This window comes from Eretmochelys imbricata, chromosome 1, assembly GCF_965152235.1.
Source record: "Eretmochelys imbricata isolate rEreImb1 chromosome 1, rEreImb1.hap1, whole genome shotgun sequence".
NCBI lineage: Eukaryota > Metazoa > Chordata > Testudines > Cheloniidae > Eretmochelys > Eretmochelys imbricata.
In genome coordinates, this window is record NC_135572.1 from 41,631,511 (window position 1) to 41,653,060 (window position 21,550).

The 21,550-nt window shown below is 38.2% G+C and overlaps 1 protein-coding gene across 2 annotated transcripts in view; it reads left to right on the forward strand.

The window, feature by feature from the left end:
* The window catches only part of IFT88 (intraflagellar transport 88), an 80,514-nt gene that overhangs the window by 45,864 nt on the left and 13,100 nt on the right, over window positions 1-21,550 (forward strand). For both annotated transcript variants that reach the window (XM_077809234.1, XM_077809225.1), the window contains exons 20-24: window positions 3,755-3,870; window positions 7,670-7,722; window positions 8,894-8,959; window positions 11,472-11,578; window positions 19,707-19,767. In XM_077809234.1, coding sequence (XP_077665360.1) covers window positions 3,755-3,870; window positions 7,670-7,722; window positions 8,894-8,959; window positions 11,472-11,578; window positions 19,707-19,767 — 403 coding nt within the window. The remainder of the gene's footprint in view (window positions 1-3,754; window positions 3,871-7,669; window positions 7,723-8,893; window positions 8,960-11,471; window positions 11,579-19,706; window positions 19,768-21,550) is intronic.

A 21,550-nucleotide genomic window follows, 5' to 3' on the forward strand; every position in this document is an offset into this window, starting at 1 on the left:
TTTATGTAGTATTTAAATTGCCTAAAGTATGTATAGAAAGTAAATCAGATTCTTTTCTTAGGAAAGTATAATTCTTTGTAAATCAGGCTTTTATTGTCAGCTCTTTATAATAAGGAGCACACCAAAAAAGGCTATAGGATATTCTGATGCGGGGCTCCCTCAATCTCTCCTATTGAAGTTTTTCCTCTATAATTAAATAATTTAATAATTAAATATTAACTGGGCCAGTGAAGAGTTGAAATGGCTCTATAGCCTAATGGTTAGGTCACTCATCTGAGAGATGGCAGATCCGTGTTCAGATCACTTCTCCTCATTCCCTTCTCATCAGGGAGAAGGGAGGACTTGAACTGGGGATTTCCCACATTCCAGGTGAGTATACCCTAACTGCTTCTATAAAAGAGTTCCCTCCTCCCATTCCGCTCCCTGGGCCCGATCTGGTAGGTGTCTCTGAGCCCACCTACCAGATCAGACCCTGCACGTGACTTATGTGGCTGAATGCTTATCTTCCCTTGGTTTGTGAATCACAAACAGAGATAGGTGCCTGCTTGTAGCCTGGGTTTAGGCACCAAAGAGTCCAAGGGGAGCATGGCAGTAGTGCATGCATCCTCTGGTTGGCATCTTCTACTGGCTAGATTAGCTGGCTCCCTGTCTAGCATGCTGGTTTTGTGGATTTCGTTTTAAGGCACCTGTCTCTCCCCATTTATTGCATAGGAGCCTATGCCCCTAACTCAGGCTTTGTGGATAACAGTGCTGTTCCTGAGATTTTTTTTTTTCAGCACCTAAGGGCTTGTCTACACTTACAGCACTGCTGCGGCACAGCTGTACCAATGCAGCTCTGCCCTTGTAGCGCTTAGTGAAGATGCTACCCACACCAGTGGAAGAGTTTCTCCTGTCAGCATAGGTACTCCACCTCTCCAAAAGATGGCAGCTATGTCAACAGGAGAAGCTCTCCCATTGACATAGTCCTGGTCTACACTATAGACTTATGTTGGTATAACTATGTCACTCAGAGGTGTGGATTTTCCATACTCCTGAGTGATTTAGTTGTACTGACTGACATAAGTCTGTAGTATAGACCAGGGCTAAAAGGTAGGTGCTCGGATGCTCAGCACCGCAACGCCTAAGGCCATGTCTACACGAGTGCTTATGTCAGCAAAACTTTTGTCACTCAGCGGTGTAAAAATACCACACTCTTGAGTGACATAAGTTTTGCCAACATAAGTGCTCATGTGCACAGCGCTGTCAGCAGGAGGCGCTCTCCTGCCAGCATAGCTGTTGCCACTCAGTGAGCTGGTTTTATTATCTCGACAGGAGAGCTCTCTCACATCAGCATTATGAGGCTACCTGAGTGCTAGCTTGTAAGTGTAGATATGGCCTTAGTCCCTTCATGGGTCAGGGCCTTAGTAAATATCCCTCCTCTCTGTAAATCAGAAGTGAACCAAAGCCCCAGCAATGCTGGTAGGAGAAAAAGTAAAATATATGTTATTCTTTCCATGGAAACGTACTAATATGAAACTTGATTAAAAAGTGACCAGTATCTGGGTATTTGGCTACCTTTTCTTATTTGTGCTAACACCTAATTCACTAAGCTAATTAATGTTTGTACAATACAGCCTCTTGTGCTATGTTGGTTGTGCATTCTGTTTACCTTTATTATGCAATTAATTTACAACAATAATTCTATTGTTACCTAAGCATTTCTAAACATTTCTTTTTGTTTGTACAATTCTAAACCTTTTTTTAGTACTCAGAAATAAAATTCTTGAAGTTCTGACCACTTATGGCCATTAAAAGATGCCATGGCATTTTTTCCAGGAGAGTAGGAATGTTAACCCTGGCAAAATTCCAACTCTTGAATTTACATCCTGGTCTACTGTACTTAAATCTCTCCCATAGTGATAATTAGATAAATTTTTCTTCATTTCTTGTCCTAAATTGTTTTGTAGTTTTACTGGCACTGATAAACATGCCACATTCTTCCCCATAGTTGGCTTTATTTTAGAAGTAGGTAAAATTATTATTTATACTTATACATACATACACACACACACACACCCCGCCCCACCCTCACCCCAATCAATGTTAAAAAGAAGCATTTGCCTTATTGTTATAAGCCCTGATTCAGCAAAACACTCAAGTGTGTGCCTAATTCTTAAGTATGTGCTTACTCGTACATCCTAGTGAAATCAGTAGAACTTCTTCACAATCTTAGAGTTAAGCACATACTTGCACACTTTGCTGAATCTGGGTCATAATGATTTTCCAGGATAAATTGTGGCAATTTTCACTACTTATAATGTCAGATGAGTGCTACCTTCTTTAGGTTTTCCACTGTACCTGTATACTGTGTATATATCTATCATTGTCTTGAAACTGTAATTGTATGCTTGAAATTGTCTACTTCAGTTGAAATGCATTCTATAAATTGATGGTGTTAAGTTTGCAAATGAATTGTAGCTCAGCAGTTTCTCTTTGAAATCTGTTTTTGAAGTTTTTTTTTGTTGAAGAATGGCTACTTGAAAATCTGTTGTTGAGTGTCCAGGGAGTTAGAAGTGTTGATGATGTGCTGGAGAGGTTTTAGCTGAGGGCCTATTTTTGCTGTCTCTGACTCAAGGAACATTTTCAACTCCCACAAAAGCTTATGCCCAAATAAATCTGTTAGTCTTTAAGGTGCCACTGGACTCCTCGTTTTTGTGGATACAGACTAACATGGCTACCCCTCTGATATTTGTTGGAATGAAGTTTAAAAGTCTAAATGCCTCACTTATTTTTTATATATTTATTGGTCTAGTTTAAATTTGCCTTATTCCAAACCCCAGTTTTTCTACATACTGGTGCCAATTTTAACCCAGACCACCTGGTAAAAAAAAAAAAAATTACACTTCCAGAGTTTTTAGCATTGTTCCCTTAGTATTAATTCCCTCGGAATTATTAACATTTTGTACTATAGTAAATTTCCACTTTATTTCAATAAAACACTTGTAACAAATTTTGTTTCTAGTAAATTCAGAGATTAGTCCTATTTATAATAACCAATATCCCCCATCAGTAAAATTAAAATCTATAGACAAAAGTTTTGCTTATTTATGTGGCATTAATCCCAAGATGAATTAAAAACAGATTAGAAGTATTCCACTGAAATAAAGTGGATATGTGCATACACTTGACTCTCTCTTTTTTTCAGACATTTAAATTTGGGACTGACAACTCTGTAGACTGGCCTCTTTACCCACAGAACCCGTAAAGTGAGGGCACTCAGCACTAGCTTCCTTGCGCTATTCTGACTGGGTGCCTCACTCCTGTTCTGAAAGTAAAAAAATTGTTTTTCAGTGAGTTTTCCAGCAGACTGCTTGGCTATCTGAAACTGATTAGTGAATTTGTTTATGGAAACAACTTTCTTAGCATTTTAATTAACTCATTTACATACAGCAGTAATCTAAAAAAGCAAACTTTTTTGTGTGGAAAAATACTCTCTTGCTGCTACTAACTATGCCAAAATAATAATTCTAGTAAGGACAGATGGAAAATGTGAAACTCATCTCAGGTAACTCTTCTAAAAAGTATTTTGTAATTACAAAACCTGACAAGTTCTCTTTAGGGATTAGTTGGTATAATACAGTGCTTTCATTCATGTATTACATATTTTTGGCATCTGGAGAATTAAACACTTAAGTGAGTAAGATATTCCAGAAGTAAAATAAAAATGTTGTTTATCACTAAAATTGTGTTTCTTTCACCTTCCTTATTTTGTCAGTCATATCGGTATTTCCCTTCGAACATTGAGGTCATTGAGTGGCTTGGAGCCTATTACATTGATACCCAGTTTTGTGAAAAAGCCATTCAGTACTTTGAGAGAGCAGCGCTTATTCAGTAAGTAATGATTGTTATTGTATGTTTAGTCAAATATCTTGTATTGAGGTTTTTCTTCTTGTAATTATATCTTGGAGACATGATATAAGACACGGCCTTAATTGGCCATAAGCTACATCAGCATAAAATAAAGCTTTAGGTATTGTTTCATCAGGTTCCTCACCTTGTATTTTGTTTGGAGGGGTGTTTTTGTTTCTATTAGGTAGCTCTAATGCAAACTTCCTTTCCAGGGTTTCCTCATCTGGTAAAGACTGTTGATTCAACCTCATAAACAAAAGCATCTTTCAGCAATTAACTTTGTTTCCTTGTTTGTAGTGTTCCTATTCTCATAAAAAGAGTGGAATTGCAGAAAACATCAAACACTAGATAAAACTACCAAGAGTACAGTATTAACAGCTAACAATGGATATATGTTGACAAATCTAATTTATTCTGAATTTTATATTTGACCTGAGTAAAACTGTGTTTGTGCACTTCACAGAATGAGCTATTTAAGGTAGTCTGCATATTTTATTCTATACTTACAAATGGAATTTAACATACAAGCGACCTACGTGTAAAAATTTGGCCAAATTTGAAACTGGAGCTCTGAGTTCAACCAAAATTTATAACTATAGAAAAATATGTATTTCCTCATAAAAGGACCACATACATATTTCCATGTGGAATTTGTGTCAACAGACCAGCTAAAATTCACATAACCCCATGAAACCCAGAGGTAGCATTTCTCTTTTTGTGTGTGTTTTTGGAATCCTATCCAAAATCAGCCTGAGCCAAACTCAGTTATTACTTGGCTTGTTTCTGATGATCTAAAATTTGACCTACTGTCTGATTCACGTATGGCACTCCAGTTAAAATGCCCCTGAAAATACAAGGAACTATTTGTGTGTTTGGGCAATCCATTCAAGAGAAGACTATACTGCAGAAAGGTTATTAAAAATGCAGCAGAAATTAATATTTTAATTGAATGGGCGAGGATATATATAATAAAATTATAAAAAAAGAATATGGTTTAAAATTTAAAACAAAGAAGGCTAGGGTTAAATGTAAAAAAAGGGGGGAAAAGCAAGAGTTAAACTCAAATGTTTGAGTAAACTGTAAACAAATAGAAATACAAGGCTAAATGCAAAATATATAGAGAGTAAAGTCAAGAGTTCATATAATTAAAAAAAAAATAGGCAAGGGATAAGGGTAAATAACCAAACAAAAAATGAAAATAAAACTGGAATTAACAGGACTTTTGCCTATCACCACCCTGGCAAAATTGCTTGTATTTTTGGATTCTTTCTCCCACCTTTTGTCTGCATTGTCTTTGTAAATTCTTTGGGGCAGAGATTTCTCTGTGTGTTTGTACATCGGGGCCACAAATACTTTTTGGAGCTTTTGGGCTCTAACCACAGCACAAGTAAATTATTATTATTAATAATGCTAAAAGCACAAGTCCTGGTTTTAAAAATGCTCTACTGATCCAAAATATGACAGCCTACCTGCCAAGCAACATTGGTAAGCAGGACTATATAACCCTTGTATTGAGACATTGGCTCCCCATTGATTATCTGATCCAATTCAAGATCATGGTCCTGATTTCCAACACACTCAGCTACCTGAAGAACCACCTTTATCCCCATGACTAGGACCGTCCACCATAGCTCCACAATTCATGAGAAATGGAGACAGCTTTCTTGGCTGGCCCACTACTGTTGGGTACTACCTTCCTCATGAGACCAGAATGACCTGAAATCTCACCATCTCCAGGACGACATATGAGAAACATCTGTCAACTTAGCTTTTCCTTTACAAATAATAATGAAAGTCAACAGCAAAAACCTTTCATCCTGTAGTTAAGATTGAGACAGTATATTTATATGACACTTCTGCAAACTTTATAACAAGAAAATTACAAAAGAATCCCAAACATTAAATATGGAAATAAATAGGTAAGATAATTTATAGAAATATTCCATTATCCCTTTTGCCCTTACAGTCAGGTCCACATGGGAAGTTCCTTGTATTTAAAGCCCCCTTTACTAACATATACTATTATATAGAAAGTCTAAAAATATAATAATTGAAATTAAATTCTAGTAAAATGCTCAAAATGAAGTTCTGCTTTCCCACTGGTTACTGTGCTTGTTATTAATTGTAAGGAAAGGATTGGTACTGTAAACAAAAACAAATGCAGCAGCAGCATGCAGCTCTAGACACAACAGACACAGAAAGAGGGGAAGGAAACAATGTTCATCAAAATGGTGTCGTCAGCATTGGACATTGCTTGGTAACTGAAGTCTTGTTTGCCTCAGGCCTCAATTTCTCCAGCTAGTCATTTACTACCAGGAAATGTCCAACCCATTGGCTTCTTTTTCTAAAACAAATAGCTTTTAAAAATGGAGACAAACCAGTGAAAATATTTAGGAAACACTGATTTAAAGACTTGCTATCATGCTGTTCAGTGAAGCTGCCAACCCCTTAAAACTTTGTAATGCAGTCAAGCTCTTGGATCACATATGTTGGCACTCTTAGCCCATTTTAAAACACTGGAAAGAACACAGCTGAAACTAGAAAAAATTCATACCGATTTCTTAATCTTCTGGCATAGACCTAAATGTTTAAGGCCTAATTCTCTAACCACTCAATGCATGAAACTTTGTGTATTGTATATGGATTGAAAAGTATCTGTGAATTATTAACCTCTGAAATTCTTGATTATGTTGTGTAATTACAGTATTTGTGAGAATTCATTTTCCAGGAGAGGAGATTGTTAATTGTAGCTAACAGAACATAAATATTCGGGAGCTTGTTTGGCGCTAAAACTTGTACATGCTATTTGCAATTTGTTAATCCTAAAAATAGGCCACAGTAATTTAACAGTTGTTGTTATGCTGATTGTAAACAAGATGACATTTAAATGATAACTATGCCTCAACCCCAATCCCCAGTTCTCAAATCTGTTTTAGTGGAATATTAATTCCAGTCATTCAGTGATATTTTATATTTAAATCACCTCCTTTAACTTGCATTTTAAGATGTATTTTGAAATGAATTGAGAAATTGTGTTTTTGAGAAGCTTGCAGGGGCAAATTTTAGCAACATGTGCAATTCACACAATAGTGGGAGTTGTGGAGCTTAATTCTGTGTCCTAAAAATGTAGGATTTTCATACCAAGTTGCCTACTAATAATTTGTGTTACAATGAAGGTGTGTTAGATGCTCACTTGCATTCCGTTGCTCTGTGCAGCAGGCACACACATGTGCTGCAACTGAGAAATATGCAGTAGACTTGTTTTACATAAGCTTGTTGTGCAGGGCACTAGACTGCAAACAAATAGAGAAATTGTTTGGAGGTCAAATTGGCTTGACCTGTGGTTGAATAAAAAATAAATAAATAATGGATGAACAGTACAGCCAGTAAGGTAAAGAAAAATGCTAGATTTCCACTAGAGAAGCCTCCCTACAAATTGTTAGAGTGCAATATCTTCTAGGACATATTAACGATCAGACAGTACTATACAGTCCAAAGAGCTTTCCACATGTGGTTTCGGTCAGCTTTGAAGAATTGACATGGCAACTGACCAGCCCACACATGGCTATATCTTTATTATCTTTTCACTTGCTCATAATAAAAGAATGCTGTTAGTTTATGTGCCCTTCCTAGAAAGGATTCACCCTGAGTGAGCCGACAAGTAGAATTTGGTGAGACTGGTTTAACAGTGGATGTACACCAATACTTTGAACTTCGCAGAACAATTTGTCTATTTCATCATTTGCTAGTATACTAAATGTTTTTATTTATTTATACACAGACCAACACAAGTGAAATGGCAATTGATGGTTGCTAGTTGTTATAGAAGAAGTGGTAAGTGTCTCTCCTTGTTCTGTGATTTTTTTTAATTGATTTTTTTTTTTTTACTTTATGTATTTTGAATTTTTATCTACTGATCTTTTGTACATCTGCTGTATGAGTTCTTGGTTCTAAAATCTCCTTATCATGCTTCTGCTTTGTGAATTTTCTTGTATAACAAAGTATGACCTTCCTTGAAGTCTTGGTTTTAGTTACTCATGTTTGTACTGTCTTATGCTTATGAGTGGAGCAGTCACATTCAAGTAAAGAGAACAGGCCAAACTAGTGTAAATAGTCATATTGTATTTAATTTATGTCAGTGCCGCACATCATGTCACAATAGCCAAGTAGGAAACTTCTAGAGTTGCTCAGCTGAACCGACCACATTTACAATATATAAAGTGGGTACAATTTCTAGATATTAAAAAAAATTGAAAATTTAAATTGTACAAACAGAATACACACTGCAACTTCGAGACTGAGCACTCACTGAGCTCTCAGCTGCTGAATTTTATAACTTGGATTCTACAGTCTGAATCTGCTATTGATCATAATCACACTGGGACAGAGTCCATGTCTTCCTCTTTGTATTGTTCAGCACCAAAACACACAAGATATTTTAATAATACTTTTCTTTCGTGCTGTCCCATTGTTCCCATTCTTTCCCTTGCTCCTTTAGAGCCTTACAGAGAAGAACCGAATGACAAATTTTCAGGTTTTCTTATATTGTTTACCCCGTTACCTGATTCTATGGGATGGGGGAGTAGAAGCTGAGTGACTATGTGAATTGAAAGATAAAGTCAGCACCCAACCAAAATCCAGCACAGAAGAGCTTTCTCAGCAAAGGAGCAAGACAACTTGGCCAACATTATGTTCATTTAGATATGTTGGGAAAATCCCCAGTATGTCCTACCAGCACATTCCAATTCAGTTTGAGCCCCACCCATCATTTAAAAAAAGTAAATTTTGAATTTTTTTTCAACTGTTCGCAACCAGCCTTAATTATTATAGTCAGGTAATAATTAAAGAATGCCAACTTTAACTGTATCAGCTGTGATCTAGGATTATTAAACCATGTACTCTTAAAAATAAAGCAGCTGAAAAAATCTGGGAGGTACCGAGTCACATCAGTTTCTGGTCTGATAGTGTGTGTGTGTGTGAGTGATGTTGTTTATTTTGTTTGCAGGTAACTACCAAAAATCTCTAGATACATATAAGGAAATACACAGAAAATTTCCAGACAATGTTGAATGTAAGTTGTTTCATTGAATGGTGTAGTTTTCAAGGTAAAGGAAACTCTATGCTATATTGAATATATCTATTAGTAATCCATATTATGTAAGTATTTTATAAATAGAAAATATTCTCGCAGACTACCTTCTTTTCCAATACTAATTCTGCACATTGCTTGTGACAACTCCTAGGGCTTGACTAAAGTAATACTAGGGCAATTTTGAGGAAAGAAGATGAAAATAAACTTGCTTACTGACTTCCTTCCTCCTATCCTCTTTCTGCAGTCAGGACCAGCTCTAGGCACCAGCAAAGCAAGCACGTCCTTGGGATGGCACAATTCCAGGGGTGGCATTCCGGACTCTGTGCTGTCTACAGGGGTTAGGTCAGCATAGTTGTGTCTCTCAGGGGAGTGGATATGTCACACCCCTGAGAGATGTAGATATGCCAATGTAAGTTCCCAGTGTAGACCAGCCCTTTAAGTTCTATGTGTGTACTTACAGAAACATCCATTGTTACCTGTAGACCCTGCAACTGTAATCTCCACAGGCCAGATTGTTTCTCTTGTGTTTGCCATCCTTCCTTTTTATAGTCTACAAATCTTACTGTGGTTACAAGTTTTACCAAAACCAAGTATCACAAAAAGACATGAAGCATTTTTTTAAAGTTTAGTTGTTCAGGTAGTCTCTGGAAGTCCTTAGAGAGTGCCAAACTGGGGATACGTGGTAGCAGGAAACATCACTTCTTGAAGACTGATAGATGCTTCACCACTGGCAGAAGCAGCTCTGTGGGTGAATGGAAGAGCATCACAGAGCACGGTTTGGGAACCATTGCTTTATGTTGTTGTAGCAGCCCTCTTACCTCACTCATTGTTGAGAACCTCAGTACTACAAAAGTCAGTTTGCCACTTACCAGAATTATATTTTAAACAGTTTAAGGCAGAACATTTACTATTTTTTAAAAGTAGACTTGCAGCATTTTTTTCAGCTACTATTAATTTTATCAAGTTTCCTAAATTCTCTTGAAGAGCAGGCTTTAAGGAGGTCTACTGTAGTAGAAAAACAAAACTTTTGCCTTAGTTAACAATGGCAACACAAGTTTTACAAAATGGTTTCTCACTTTAAGAACTATAGGTAAAAAAATATAAGGCATGTTAATATTTGTAGTGTGTGAATCAAAGGAGTGGACTATTTTGAAAATCTTTCAGTGATTCTAATACTCTTTAAACATTGCCGGCACAAATCCATGACACTGAGGATGCAGTACAGAACTGCCAGGAAGGTAGTCACTGTTCGTCATTCCACTGTTCTGTTAATTTGTAAAGGCAATGAGTCAGAAGGTCTCTCATCTCCCTGTGCTTCTTCAGCTATTGTTAAATCACCTTTTAACTAGTTGTTGAGGTTTTCTTCTGTTTACTGGTTATTGATAGTTTAGCGTGGTATTTAGATAGGTGTCATTCCCTGCTGCTGTGCACACAGAGACAGTGGCAGCTCTTTTCCAAACTGGGGCTCTGGCTCAAAGGAGTTCTCTCTTCCCCTTAGTTCTTCCAATTTTATCATATAAGCTTGGTCTACACTGAAAAGTTATATCAGCATAGTTACATCCGTCAGGCTGACTGGCATAGCTATTCTGACAAAACCCCTAGTGTAGACGCAGCTGTGTCAATGGAAGAGGGCTTTGTTCAGGGAAGTGGTGTTCCTACAGCAACAGGAAAAACCCCTTCTGTCTGTGTAGGCTGTGTCTGCACTACGGAGCTATGCTGGCATAGCTATGCTGGTATCAGCTCTTTCTACACTAGCACTTTGTGGACAGTGCTATGTCGGCAGGAGATGCTCTCCCACTAACGTAGCTGCCACTGCTCGTTGGAAATGGTTTAATTATGCCAACGGGAGAGCTCTCTCCGTCGGCATAGAGTGGCTACACAGAAGACCTTACAGCAGCACAGCTGCAGCGATACAGCTGTACTGCTGTAAGGTCTGTAGTGTAGACATAGCCATAGTCTCCATAGCATAGATGGCCATCGTCACATTTAGCCTTCATTTCAATTTTTGAACTATATAGAGATTGATATTAACGCAGGAGCTAAAAGTCCACCCACCATGCATGTGAAGTGCTGACTCAACACTGGAGTAATTAGAAAATCTAACTATGTCCATTCTTTTCAGCTCGTTTGGCATTGACGACTTATTTTCAATAAAATGCTATTGGGGAATTGTTTCTCAATAGATTAACATATGTATAATACTTTTTATTTTCGAAGCATTTCACAAACACTAAGTAACTAAATTTCACAACACCCCTTAGGTATTATTAACCATTCTACAGTCAACCACAGAAGAGTTAAAATTGCTTGCATAAGATTCCAATCTGAGTTGCTGGCATTGTAAAGCAGGAACCCCTGATCTCCAGTCCTATGCTATGTCCAGAAGACCATGCTGCTACTCTATAAATTCGGTTTTACTAGGTTAAACACACTACTATTTTTTCACCTGCTATCAAGCCCTTTTCTAAATATATTTTTAATATACAATTAGGCCTACGGTTCTTAGTTCGTCTCTGCACAGATATGGGACTGAGAGAAGTTCAAGAATACGTGACAAAGCTCAAGAGAGTGGAAAAACTAAAAGAAATAAGGGAACAGGTATGTTTGTTTTCTCCTATGAAAAGTGGATTTTTTTTTTCATTTTCATTATGTAACTTCACTGCCTAGCACAATAAATAGTAAAATGTTTGCTATAGTACTTTAGCCTAGCTAGAGTGGACCTTCACTTCCTGGTTTACAGATATTTAAGTTGGTTTTGCCATAACTCTTGGATTCTTTGGTTTTCAGAGGTTTAAATATAGGTGCATTCTGGAAGGGTACAAGGCTCATCTAGTCAACCTTAACATTCTGCCTTAATGAAGTTTTTGGGCAGCGAATGTCCCTTGGCTTTGAGGAAGTGCTAGTCATGAAGGGGCATGACTGAAGGGCACAAGACAGCTTACTGGGAACACCTCACTGTCACTAAGCTACCAGCTCTGCCCTCCATCAAGCCCCCCAGTAGGATCAAGGGCAGGTAGGAAGGTGGTAAACAAAAGCCTGTGAAGAGAACATCTACCAGATAGTGGTACCAACGGTGAGAGGAAGAGAGCCCCAAAGTCTGTACTCCACCTTTGGGACTAGCATAGGGAGAAGGGGTTCTGCACAACCTTCTGGAGCATAGGAGGATTGCAAAGATGTGAAGTGACTCATTCATCTCAAGGGAATGTTTTCAGGTGAATCCAAACACCCCATGGAGATTAATACAGCCTGACAACAGCTCTTAAGTGGTGTGATCCTACCCATTCATTTCAATATGTATTCTCCTCCCCTCCCCCTTCTACCTCAAAATCTACCTCAAGCCCAGTCATGCAATACAGTTTTCAGGACAATCTTATTATGCACATGGACTTTAGAGCAATTTGAATACTAAAATCAGTTCCTTATTGAGAGAGAGGGCTGCATCTGAGAAATGTCTTGATAAATTACTCCATATTTACCCCAAGAAATACTTCCTGGCCCCTCTTGTGTCATACCAGTATTCAAGATAATCTCACTAGCTACATATATTTCACTGCATATTGAAAATGTAAAGCAGCTCATAATGTGGGGGGTGGTTATTGGTAGGGCCCTACCAAATTCACAGTCCATTTTAGTCAATTTCACGGTCATAAGATTTAAAAAATCATAAATTTCATGATTTCAGCTATTTAAATCTGAAATTTCACAGTATTGTTATTGTAGGGGTCCTGACCCAAAAAGGAATTGTGGAGGGTCACAAGGTTATTGTCGGGGGTGTTGCGGTGCTGCTACCCTTACTTCTGCGCTGCTGCTGGCAGAAGATCTGCCTTCAGCGTGAGCAGCTGGAGAGCAGTGGCTGCTGGCTGGAAGCCCAGCTCTGAAGGCAGAGCCACCGCCAACAGCAGCACAGGAGTAAGGGAGACATGGTATGGTATTGCCACCCTTACTTCTGCACTGCTGCAGGTGCTGCGCTGCCTTCAGAGCTGAGCGCCTGGCCAACAGCTGCCGCTCTCCAGCCACCCAGCTCTGAAGGCAGTGCAGAAGTAAGAGTGGCAATACTGCGACCCCCCCCCCAAGATAACCCCCCTGCAACTCCCTTTTGTGACAGGATCCCCAATTTGAGAAACTCTGGTCTCCCCATGAAATCTGTGTAGTATAGGGTAAGAGACCAGATTTCACGGGGGAGACCAGATTTCACAGTCTGTGACGCATTTTTCATGGCCGTGAATTTGGTAGGGCCCTAGTTATTGGGAACTCCTCAATCAAATGACCCCATATTTGTACCATAAACTCTACCGCAGCCCCTGTTGCAACATAACAGTTTGAAGACAATTTCCCAAAGCATGTGGGACTTAGTGCATTTAGAAAAATTGACTGCTAAACAATAAGCAAGGCTCAGCCTTAACTTTGGTGGTGGTGCCACCCCACTATAATGACATTAGTAATGAAACAGCCAAGCAGGTAAAACATTACCTTTTCCCAGTACAACTCCAAGAGCTTCTCACTGAAATGAGTTAAATTGGTTCTGCTTTATCTCTAGTGGGTAATGGTCCAAGTTACAAACACACTCACTTTGCCACAATATGAAATAACTGGTAAACTCTGCTCAGGAAAGGTCAGGAACTAAACTTGAAACTGGATTAATAAAAACTGGATTGATTCTTAATTGGAGGGCGGAGATCCCTGGGATTGGAGAGGTAATTACTCAATTGTATACAATACCGGCACTACTTTTTCTTGAGTTTTTAATTATGCAGCATAGGCCGGCAAATAAAAGGAAAGAAAAGTACCTTTTAAAAAAATATATTCACACTTTTTATACAAATACTATTTTTGTTTGGTTGTTTGTTTATTTTTAACATCTTTACTTGATGATGTGAACCTGAGTTTTCTGGGTACTTTTGAACACTTACTCCTTCTGTGCATTAAACTACTAGTGAAAATATTTAAACAATTAGATTGTTTAACTTAGTTGTTTAAGATTATAGCAATATGTCAATGATGTTAAAAATGTAATATTTCATTTGACTTTATACATTAGTCACTGAAAGTCCAGGGACTAGCTGCTGAATACTATAGTTCTCCATTTAATCACAAGATATGTATGTGGAAGCACAAACTCTAATACAATCCATTTTATACTGCTATGGTAAATTAACCATAATTTGGAGAAGCTAATTTGCAGATGACTGGAATGTTATGTTAATTACAACAATGCATCATTCTTACATGTTCTGTCATAACACCAGCATGGCAATGCAAAATAAGGGTCTCACACTATGATTCACTTTGTGCCTCTCCAGTTGTTAGAGGTTGAATTCTGTAGCTCAGAAATTATAAAATTCACTCCTTACGTTTTCCTGCCAGATACTGATTTCAGTCCGCAAAGAAAGGGACAGGTCAGTTATTGCTCTCTGTTTTCGACAGCAATTTAAACTCATTTTCCCTTCCTCGATATTTCAGACTAAGCCGTGATCTCTTTACTACTGTGCCAAGTGGTGAGGCAGTAAATAGCTAATAAAATACTTGTGGAATATGCCCCGCTTTTCAATGCGTCTTACTAAGGTCTTGTCTACATTTGGAAATTTACCAAAATAGCTATTCTGGAAAACTCCTATGTGGCCACTCTTATTCTGTAATAAGTGTGTCCACACAGGGGCTTATATCAAAATAACTATTCTAGAATAACTATTTCTGTAAATTTCCAAGTGTAGACAAGTGCTTGAAGGTGTCCAGCCAGAGATCTGGAAACATCTGTGAGGTAGGTGAATATTCCCCTGAATATTCCTTAGTGTATTAACATTTCCCTGATTTTTCATTTAAAAGAGATGTGCACACATACTGGTACTGGTACACAAATTCACAAAACCTTATTGGCATTGGTTCATATGTAGGTAATAGCATTGCATATTTATTTCTCTACGTGACTTTAATGACTGAGTGCCTGATAAGCTGTGAAGTGAGCCAGGGATAATATGAACAGACACCATATGATTTTCCTCAGTGCATCTCAGTTCTAATGTGTAACACATTTCTGCTCTTCCAGTCCTGGGTCTCTCTTGACCAAAGGCTGCCGGTTGTGCCAAAAAGAATTCCGTCATCCATGTGGGAGTAGGATGTAAAGCAAACTCATTTCCACTTGTGACCCATTAGAGAATTTGATCTTGCGTTTTCACAAATGAAACGCCAACACATAAAACCTACTTGTTCCACATTAGACCCACTTCCTTCATTTCCAGTTGTTGTTTTTTAAATTTGCCCTGATGTTTGAAATACTCAAGAGCTTTCCACAGTGCTGTGAGTATGAAGTTGGAATGCATGTGCCCGCACTTTGTATGTTATACAGTACATACCTTTTCGAGACTTTTAGGATCATTTTGCAGCTGCTCGGTCTGCAGAATTCAAGTGCCTTTTTGTTTTCAGTTATACATGATGCAACCATTAACTGGAGATCAAGATAAATTTAAAATAAAATAATAAAAACCATGCACAAAGTAAAACTAGACCCTTTGCATAACATTAGTTTGCAAGAATTTCATAAGGGAAATAAATATTTTAAAATAAAATAGATATGAATTTATGAACATCTTTAGGGTACTTTGAGAGGATTGGTCATGATGGAGGTAATAAATAATCCACCAGACACTGTTGTATTTATAGAACATAAGAATGGCCCTACTGGGTCAGACCAAAGGTCCGTCTATCCAGTATCCTGTCTTCCGACAGTGGCCAGTGCCAGGTGCCCCAGAGGGAATGAACAGAACAGGTGATCATCAAGTGATCCATTCCCTGTCACTCATTCCCAGCTTCTGGCAAACAGAGGCTAGAGACACCATTCCTGCCCATCTTGGGGCTAATAGTCATTGATGGACCTATCCTCCATGAATTTATCTAGTTTTTTTGAACCCTGTTATGGTTTTGGCCTTCACAGCATCCTCTGGCAAGGAGTTCCACAGGTTGACTGTGCGGTGTGTGAAGAGATACTTCCTTTTATTTGTTTTAAACCTGCTGCCTATTAATTTCATTTGGTGACCCCTAGTTCTTGTGTTATGAGAAGGAGTAAACAACACTTCCTTATCTACTTTCTCTAAACCAGTCATGATTTTATAGACCTCAATTATATCTCCCCTTAGCCATCTCTTTTCCAAGCTGAAAAGTCCCAGTCTTATTAATCTCTTCTCATATGGAAGCCATTCCATACCCCTAAACATTTTTGTTGCCTTTTTCTGAACCTTTTCCAATTCCAATATATCTTTTTGAGATGGGGCAACCACATCTGCACATAGTATTCAAGATGTGGGTGTACCATGGATTTGTATAGAGGCAACCTGATATTTTCTGTCCTATTATCTATCCCTTTCTTAATTATTCCCAGCATTCTGTTCACTTTTTTGACTGCTGCTGCACTGAGTGGATGTTTTCAGAGAACTATCCATAATGACTCCAAGATCTCTTTCTTAGAATCATACAATCATAGAATATCAGGGTTGGAAGGGACCCCTGAAGGTCATCTAGTCCAACCCCCTGCTCGAAGCAGGACCAATTCCCAGTTAAATCATCCCAGCCAGGGCTTTGTCAAGCCTGACCTGAAAAACCTCGAGGGAAGGAGATTCCACCACCTCCCTAGGTAACGCATTCCAGTGTTTCACCACCCTCTTAGAGAAAAAGTTTTTCCTAATATCCAATCTAAACCTCCCCCACTGCAACTTGAGACCATTACTCCTCGTTCTGTCATCTGCTACCATTGAGAACAGTCTAGAGCCATCCTCTTCGGAACCCCCTTTCAGGTAGTTGAAAGCAGCTATCAAATCCTCCCTCATTCTTCTCTTCTGCAGGCTAAACAATCCCAGCTCCCTCAGCCTCTCCTCATAAGTCATGTGTTCTAGACCCCTAATCATTTTTGTTGCCCTTCGCTGGACTCTCTCCAATTTATCCACATCCTTCTTGTAGTGTGGGGCCCAAAACTGGACACAGTACTCCAGATGAGGCCTCACCAATGTCGAATAGAGGGGAACGATCACGTCCCTCGATCTGCTCGCTATGCCCCTACTTATACATCCCAAAATGCCATTGGCCTTCTTGGCAACAAGGGCACACTGTGACTCATATCCAGCTTCTCGTCCACTGTCACCCCTAGGTCCTTTTCCGCAGAACTGCTGCCTAGCCATTCGGTCCCTAGTCTGTAGCGGTGCATTGGATTCTTCCATCCTAAGTGCAGGACCCTGCACTTATCCTTATTGAACCTCATCAGATTTCTTTTGGCCCAATCCTCCAATTTGTCTAGGTCCTTCTGTATCCTATCCCTCCCCTCCAGCGTATCTACCACTCCTCCCAGTTTAGTATCATCCGCAAATTTGCTGAGAGTGCAATCCACACCATCCTCCAGATCATTTATGAAGATATTGAACAAAACCGGCCCAAGGACCGACCCTTGGGGCACTCCACTTGATACCGGCTGCCAACTAGACATGGAGCCATTGATCACTACCCGTTGAGCCCGACAATCTAGCCAGCTTTCTACCCACCTTATAGTGCATTCATCCAGCCCATACTTCCTTAACTTGCTGACAAGAATACTGTGGGAGACCGTGTCAAAAGCTTTGCTAAAGTCAAGAAACAATACAACCACTGCTTTTCCTTCATCCACAGAACCAGTAATCTCATCATAAAAGGCAATTAGATTAGTCAGCCATGACCTTCCCTTGGTGAATCCATGCTGGCTGTTCCTGATCACTTTCCTCTCATGCAAGTGCTTCAGGATTGATTCTTTGAGGACCTGCTCCATGATTTTTCCAGGGACTGAGGTGAGGCTGACTGGCCTGTAGTTCCCTGAATCCTCCTTCTTCCCTTTTTTAAAGATTGGCACTTCATTAGCCTTTTTCCAGTCATCTTGAGTTCTTGAGTAGTTCTTGAGCTGTTCTTGAGTAGTAACAGCTAATTTAGACCCCATCATTTTATATGTATAGTTGGGATTATGCTTTCCAATGTGCATTACTTTGCGTTTATCATCATTATATTTCATCTGCCATATAGTTGACCTCTTATCCCGTGGCAGTTTACTTTGCGTAGGAACCTTTGGTGAGGGACCTTGTCAAAAGCTTTCTGAAAATCTAAGTACACTATATCCACTGGATCCCCTTGGTCCACATGCTTGTTGACCCCCTCAAAGAATTCTAATAGATTGGTGAGGCATGATTTCCCTTTACTAAAATCATGTTGACTCTTCCTCAACAAATTATGTTCATCTGTATATCTGACAGTATTGTTCTTTATTATAGTTTCATCCAGTTTGCCTGGTACTGAAGTCAGGCTTAAAGGCCTGTAATTGCCAGGATCACCTCTGGAGCCCTTTTTAAAAATTATCTCTCCTCCAGTCATCTGGTACAGAAGCGATTTAAAGAATAGGTTACAGACTACAGTTCTGCAGTTTCACATTTGAGTTCCTTCCGAACTCTTGGGTGAATACCATCTGATCCTGGTGATAGCGTAGATGATGGCAAAGGCCTCAGTCCTGCAAACAGTCATGCAAATGCTTAACTTCATGTGTGTAGTCACACTGAGTTCAAAGGGATTACTCCCTTCATTGGAATTTAACTAGATTATGCTTCATACTTTAAAGTTAAATATATACATCATGTTTCCAGGATCAGGTGCTAAAATGTTAAGGCCTTAAAGAAACTCAACTAATTTGTTATTACTGAATCTCCACTCAGCTAAACAATTTCAACTAATATTAAAATAAACTGCTTAGGAAAGTCATTTTATGTCACATGATCTAGGTTTTCAACCAAGGGCTTATATAGTCCACACATCTTTTTTAAACAGGCTCTTAATTTTATACACTGAATTTAGATAGAGCTTTTTTTCAAAAAAAAAAAAAACAGATGGAGGCTCTACATGTTGATTCTTTGCAGCTGTCCATCAAAAGGTCCTTATTAAGATGTATATTTTCTGTAATTGACAAGATATATGCATCTGAATATTGGGATTTTGAAATCAGAGGCCTATTCAATCATGCAATACAGAGGTATTGCTTGGACAAAATAACAGTAACATTTTAAAATAATCCTAAAAATAACACAGCTGGAAGGTGTTTGTGGTCCTTTCCTCATTCTGAGAAAGTTGACATTTTAAACATAGTTTTTATAGTATTTACCATTACCTTCATGTTAGATTTAGCACTCAACGACAAATTAAATTAAATTTTTTTTCCTGACATACAGTCCTGTGCCAAATATTAGAAATGTAAGACCTGTGGGGTAAATATTTCTCTTTCTAAATTTTCTTCCACCCCACTTGAATCTTTACAATAATAAAACACTTCTTGAATTTACAAGATGTTAGTAGGCAAATACTACTTTGAACTTATGTAGAGGGGGATACCTTGAGAATTTTTTCAGCTGTACTAATCAAAACTTCATGTAATATATTTTTATTCTTATATAAATGTTATCTGAAAGAACAGATTTTATTGAATTTTTTTGTTTGAACTTCATTAGTTCTGTGTAAACATTGTATTTAACACTGATATTAAATGCAACTTTTTGTACTGAAGAAATAAGATTTTAGTTGCACAATACAATATTACTGTAATTTAAGTCCAGTTTAGTGTTCTCTACTGTTTATAGCAGTAAATTGAATTTTGAGCTTCAGCAATTCTATCTAATATAATTATGCTAAATAGGGTTTTTGTGTTTGTTCCTTCAAACTTATTTCACTGTTGTTCTAGCGTGTTAAATCTGGCAGAGATGGCAGTGCGCGTAGCCGCAGAGAAGGGAGTGGTAGCGGGGGTAAGTACTTGGAATAACAACTTTGCTTAAGTGTTGGAGTTGTCAAAGTTCTAAAAGAAGAGTTTTTCTTAGAGTTGTAAACCCTTTTATATTTATACAAGTACATATTGAGTAATACATAAATATTATTTTGCAAACTTCTCTTACATTTTTTAGCTCCTTTGGTCCTAGTATTGTGAATATTAATCTTTGCTCTGTAAAATCTCCACCAATACAGTAGCTTTCTTGTTTTGTTTTAGGGTTTATAGAGCACATACAGGTCCCACAGTTTTCCTAAAAATACATCTGTGACCCGTTTATAATAGTTTAGCTGAACACTCTTTGAATGAATGTTAAATTTTGGATGAACAACACTTATTTTAAAGAGTCATTGCCAAGTGCCCTGAGAAAGAGGAAAAAACAGCTATAAGAACAGGTTTGTAAAATGCTTCTGTGAATTGTTTTGAATTGGGGAGATTTTTGCAATGACTTGCAGACACTTCCTCACAATCCTAAAACTTGGAACTGGTTCTCTGGAGGAGGAGTGTGATAACAATTAACAACACTGGGACAAATTCAGACAGATTTACAATTCACTATAACCATTTTGATTTACAGATGTCAAATCCAATAGATGCAGATGCAACAGAAAATCAGCTTTTCAAAAATCTAGCAGGGATAAGAGGATTTTATAAACAAAGGTGATCACTATAATGTGTAAGTGGCCCAAGAGAAATTTAGCATAGTGCCATAAAGTAGGAAATACAGGGGGATTTTCATAGATGCCATAAAAAAGACATTTTGGACTGATCACACACACAAGTGAGTGCCACTGTGCGTGTGTGGATGGTCACATCACATTACTCATGAATGGCAAAGCCATGGGTGACTTATGCAGGTACCAAATACGTGCTTGGAAAAGCTTCATACCACCTATCTTACATTCTGCTTACACTTCCTGTTACAGAAAACCAATGTGGAATGGTTCAGGAAGTTTTTGTTTTTTAATAAAAATTGGACTATTTTTCTTATCTTTCCACCTGTGAAGCCAGATGTCTTAATTACCACTTATCCAACTGAATAAGGCTCAGAGAGAGCCATGAAAACCACCAACATAGCCCAAAATAGCTTTTCAGTACTTAAACATTTTACGTCTATTAAGTCTCCTATTTTAGGATCTTACGGGGCTAGAACGGAGTCCTGGGGTGCCTTAGGAAAAGGGTTATATTTCTATTTTGTAATGGTATGAAGCCCCCATTTTCAGCTCTGCCATCCTATGAGATAGACTTTGAATTAATTACATTTTTATATAGAGAAACCCCATCACTTGTTGGGGATTGAATATTGCCGTTTTGGGCCTCAGGCCAAGATCATTTTAAGGGGAAATTTCTCATGGTGGGAGGGAAAAGAGGAAGAAAAGAGAAGAGAAGAAAACATTTCTGGGACAGTTTTTTGAATCTGCTCAGGGATTTGAAATATTAGAATAAATCCTACACAGATAGATTAGTGAGCAAAGTGCAGGTCAGGCAGTCAAAAGTGCATGATAAACAATACATAGTTCTGCAATTTATTGCATAGATATGACCGCCACACATTTATGTATGGAATGTTTTAGTCTGCTTTATCACACACACCTGTACTGTCACCTAAACATTTATTCACATGAATTAAATCTGAAGTTATAGAAAACTGTTATTTAGAAAACATACAATAATATCATTTCAGATTGCCTCTTTTTCTGATAACTGATTTTTGGGTTCTTGTCACCTATATGAATCTTGGAGATTCATGATCCTTATGAACA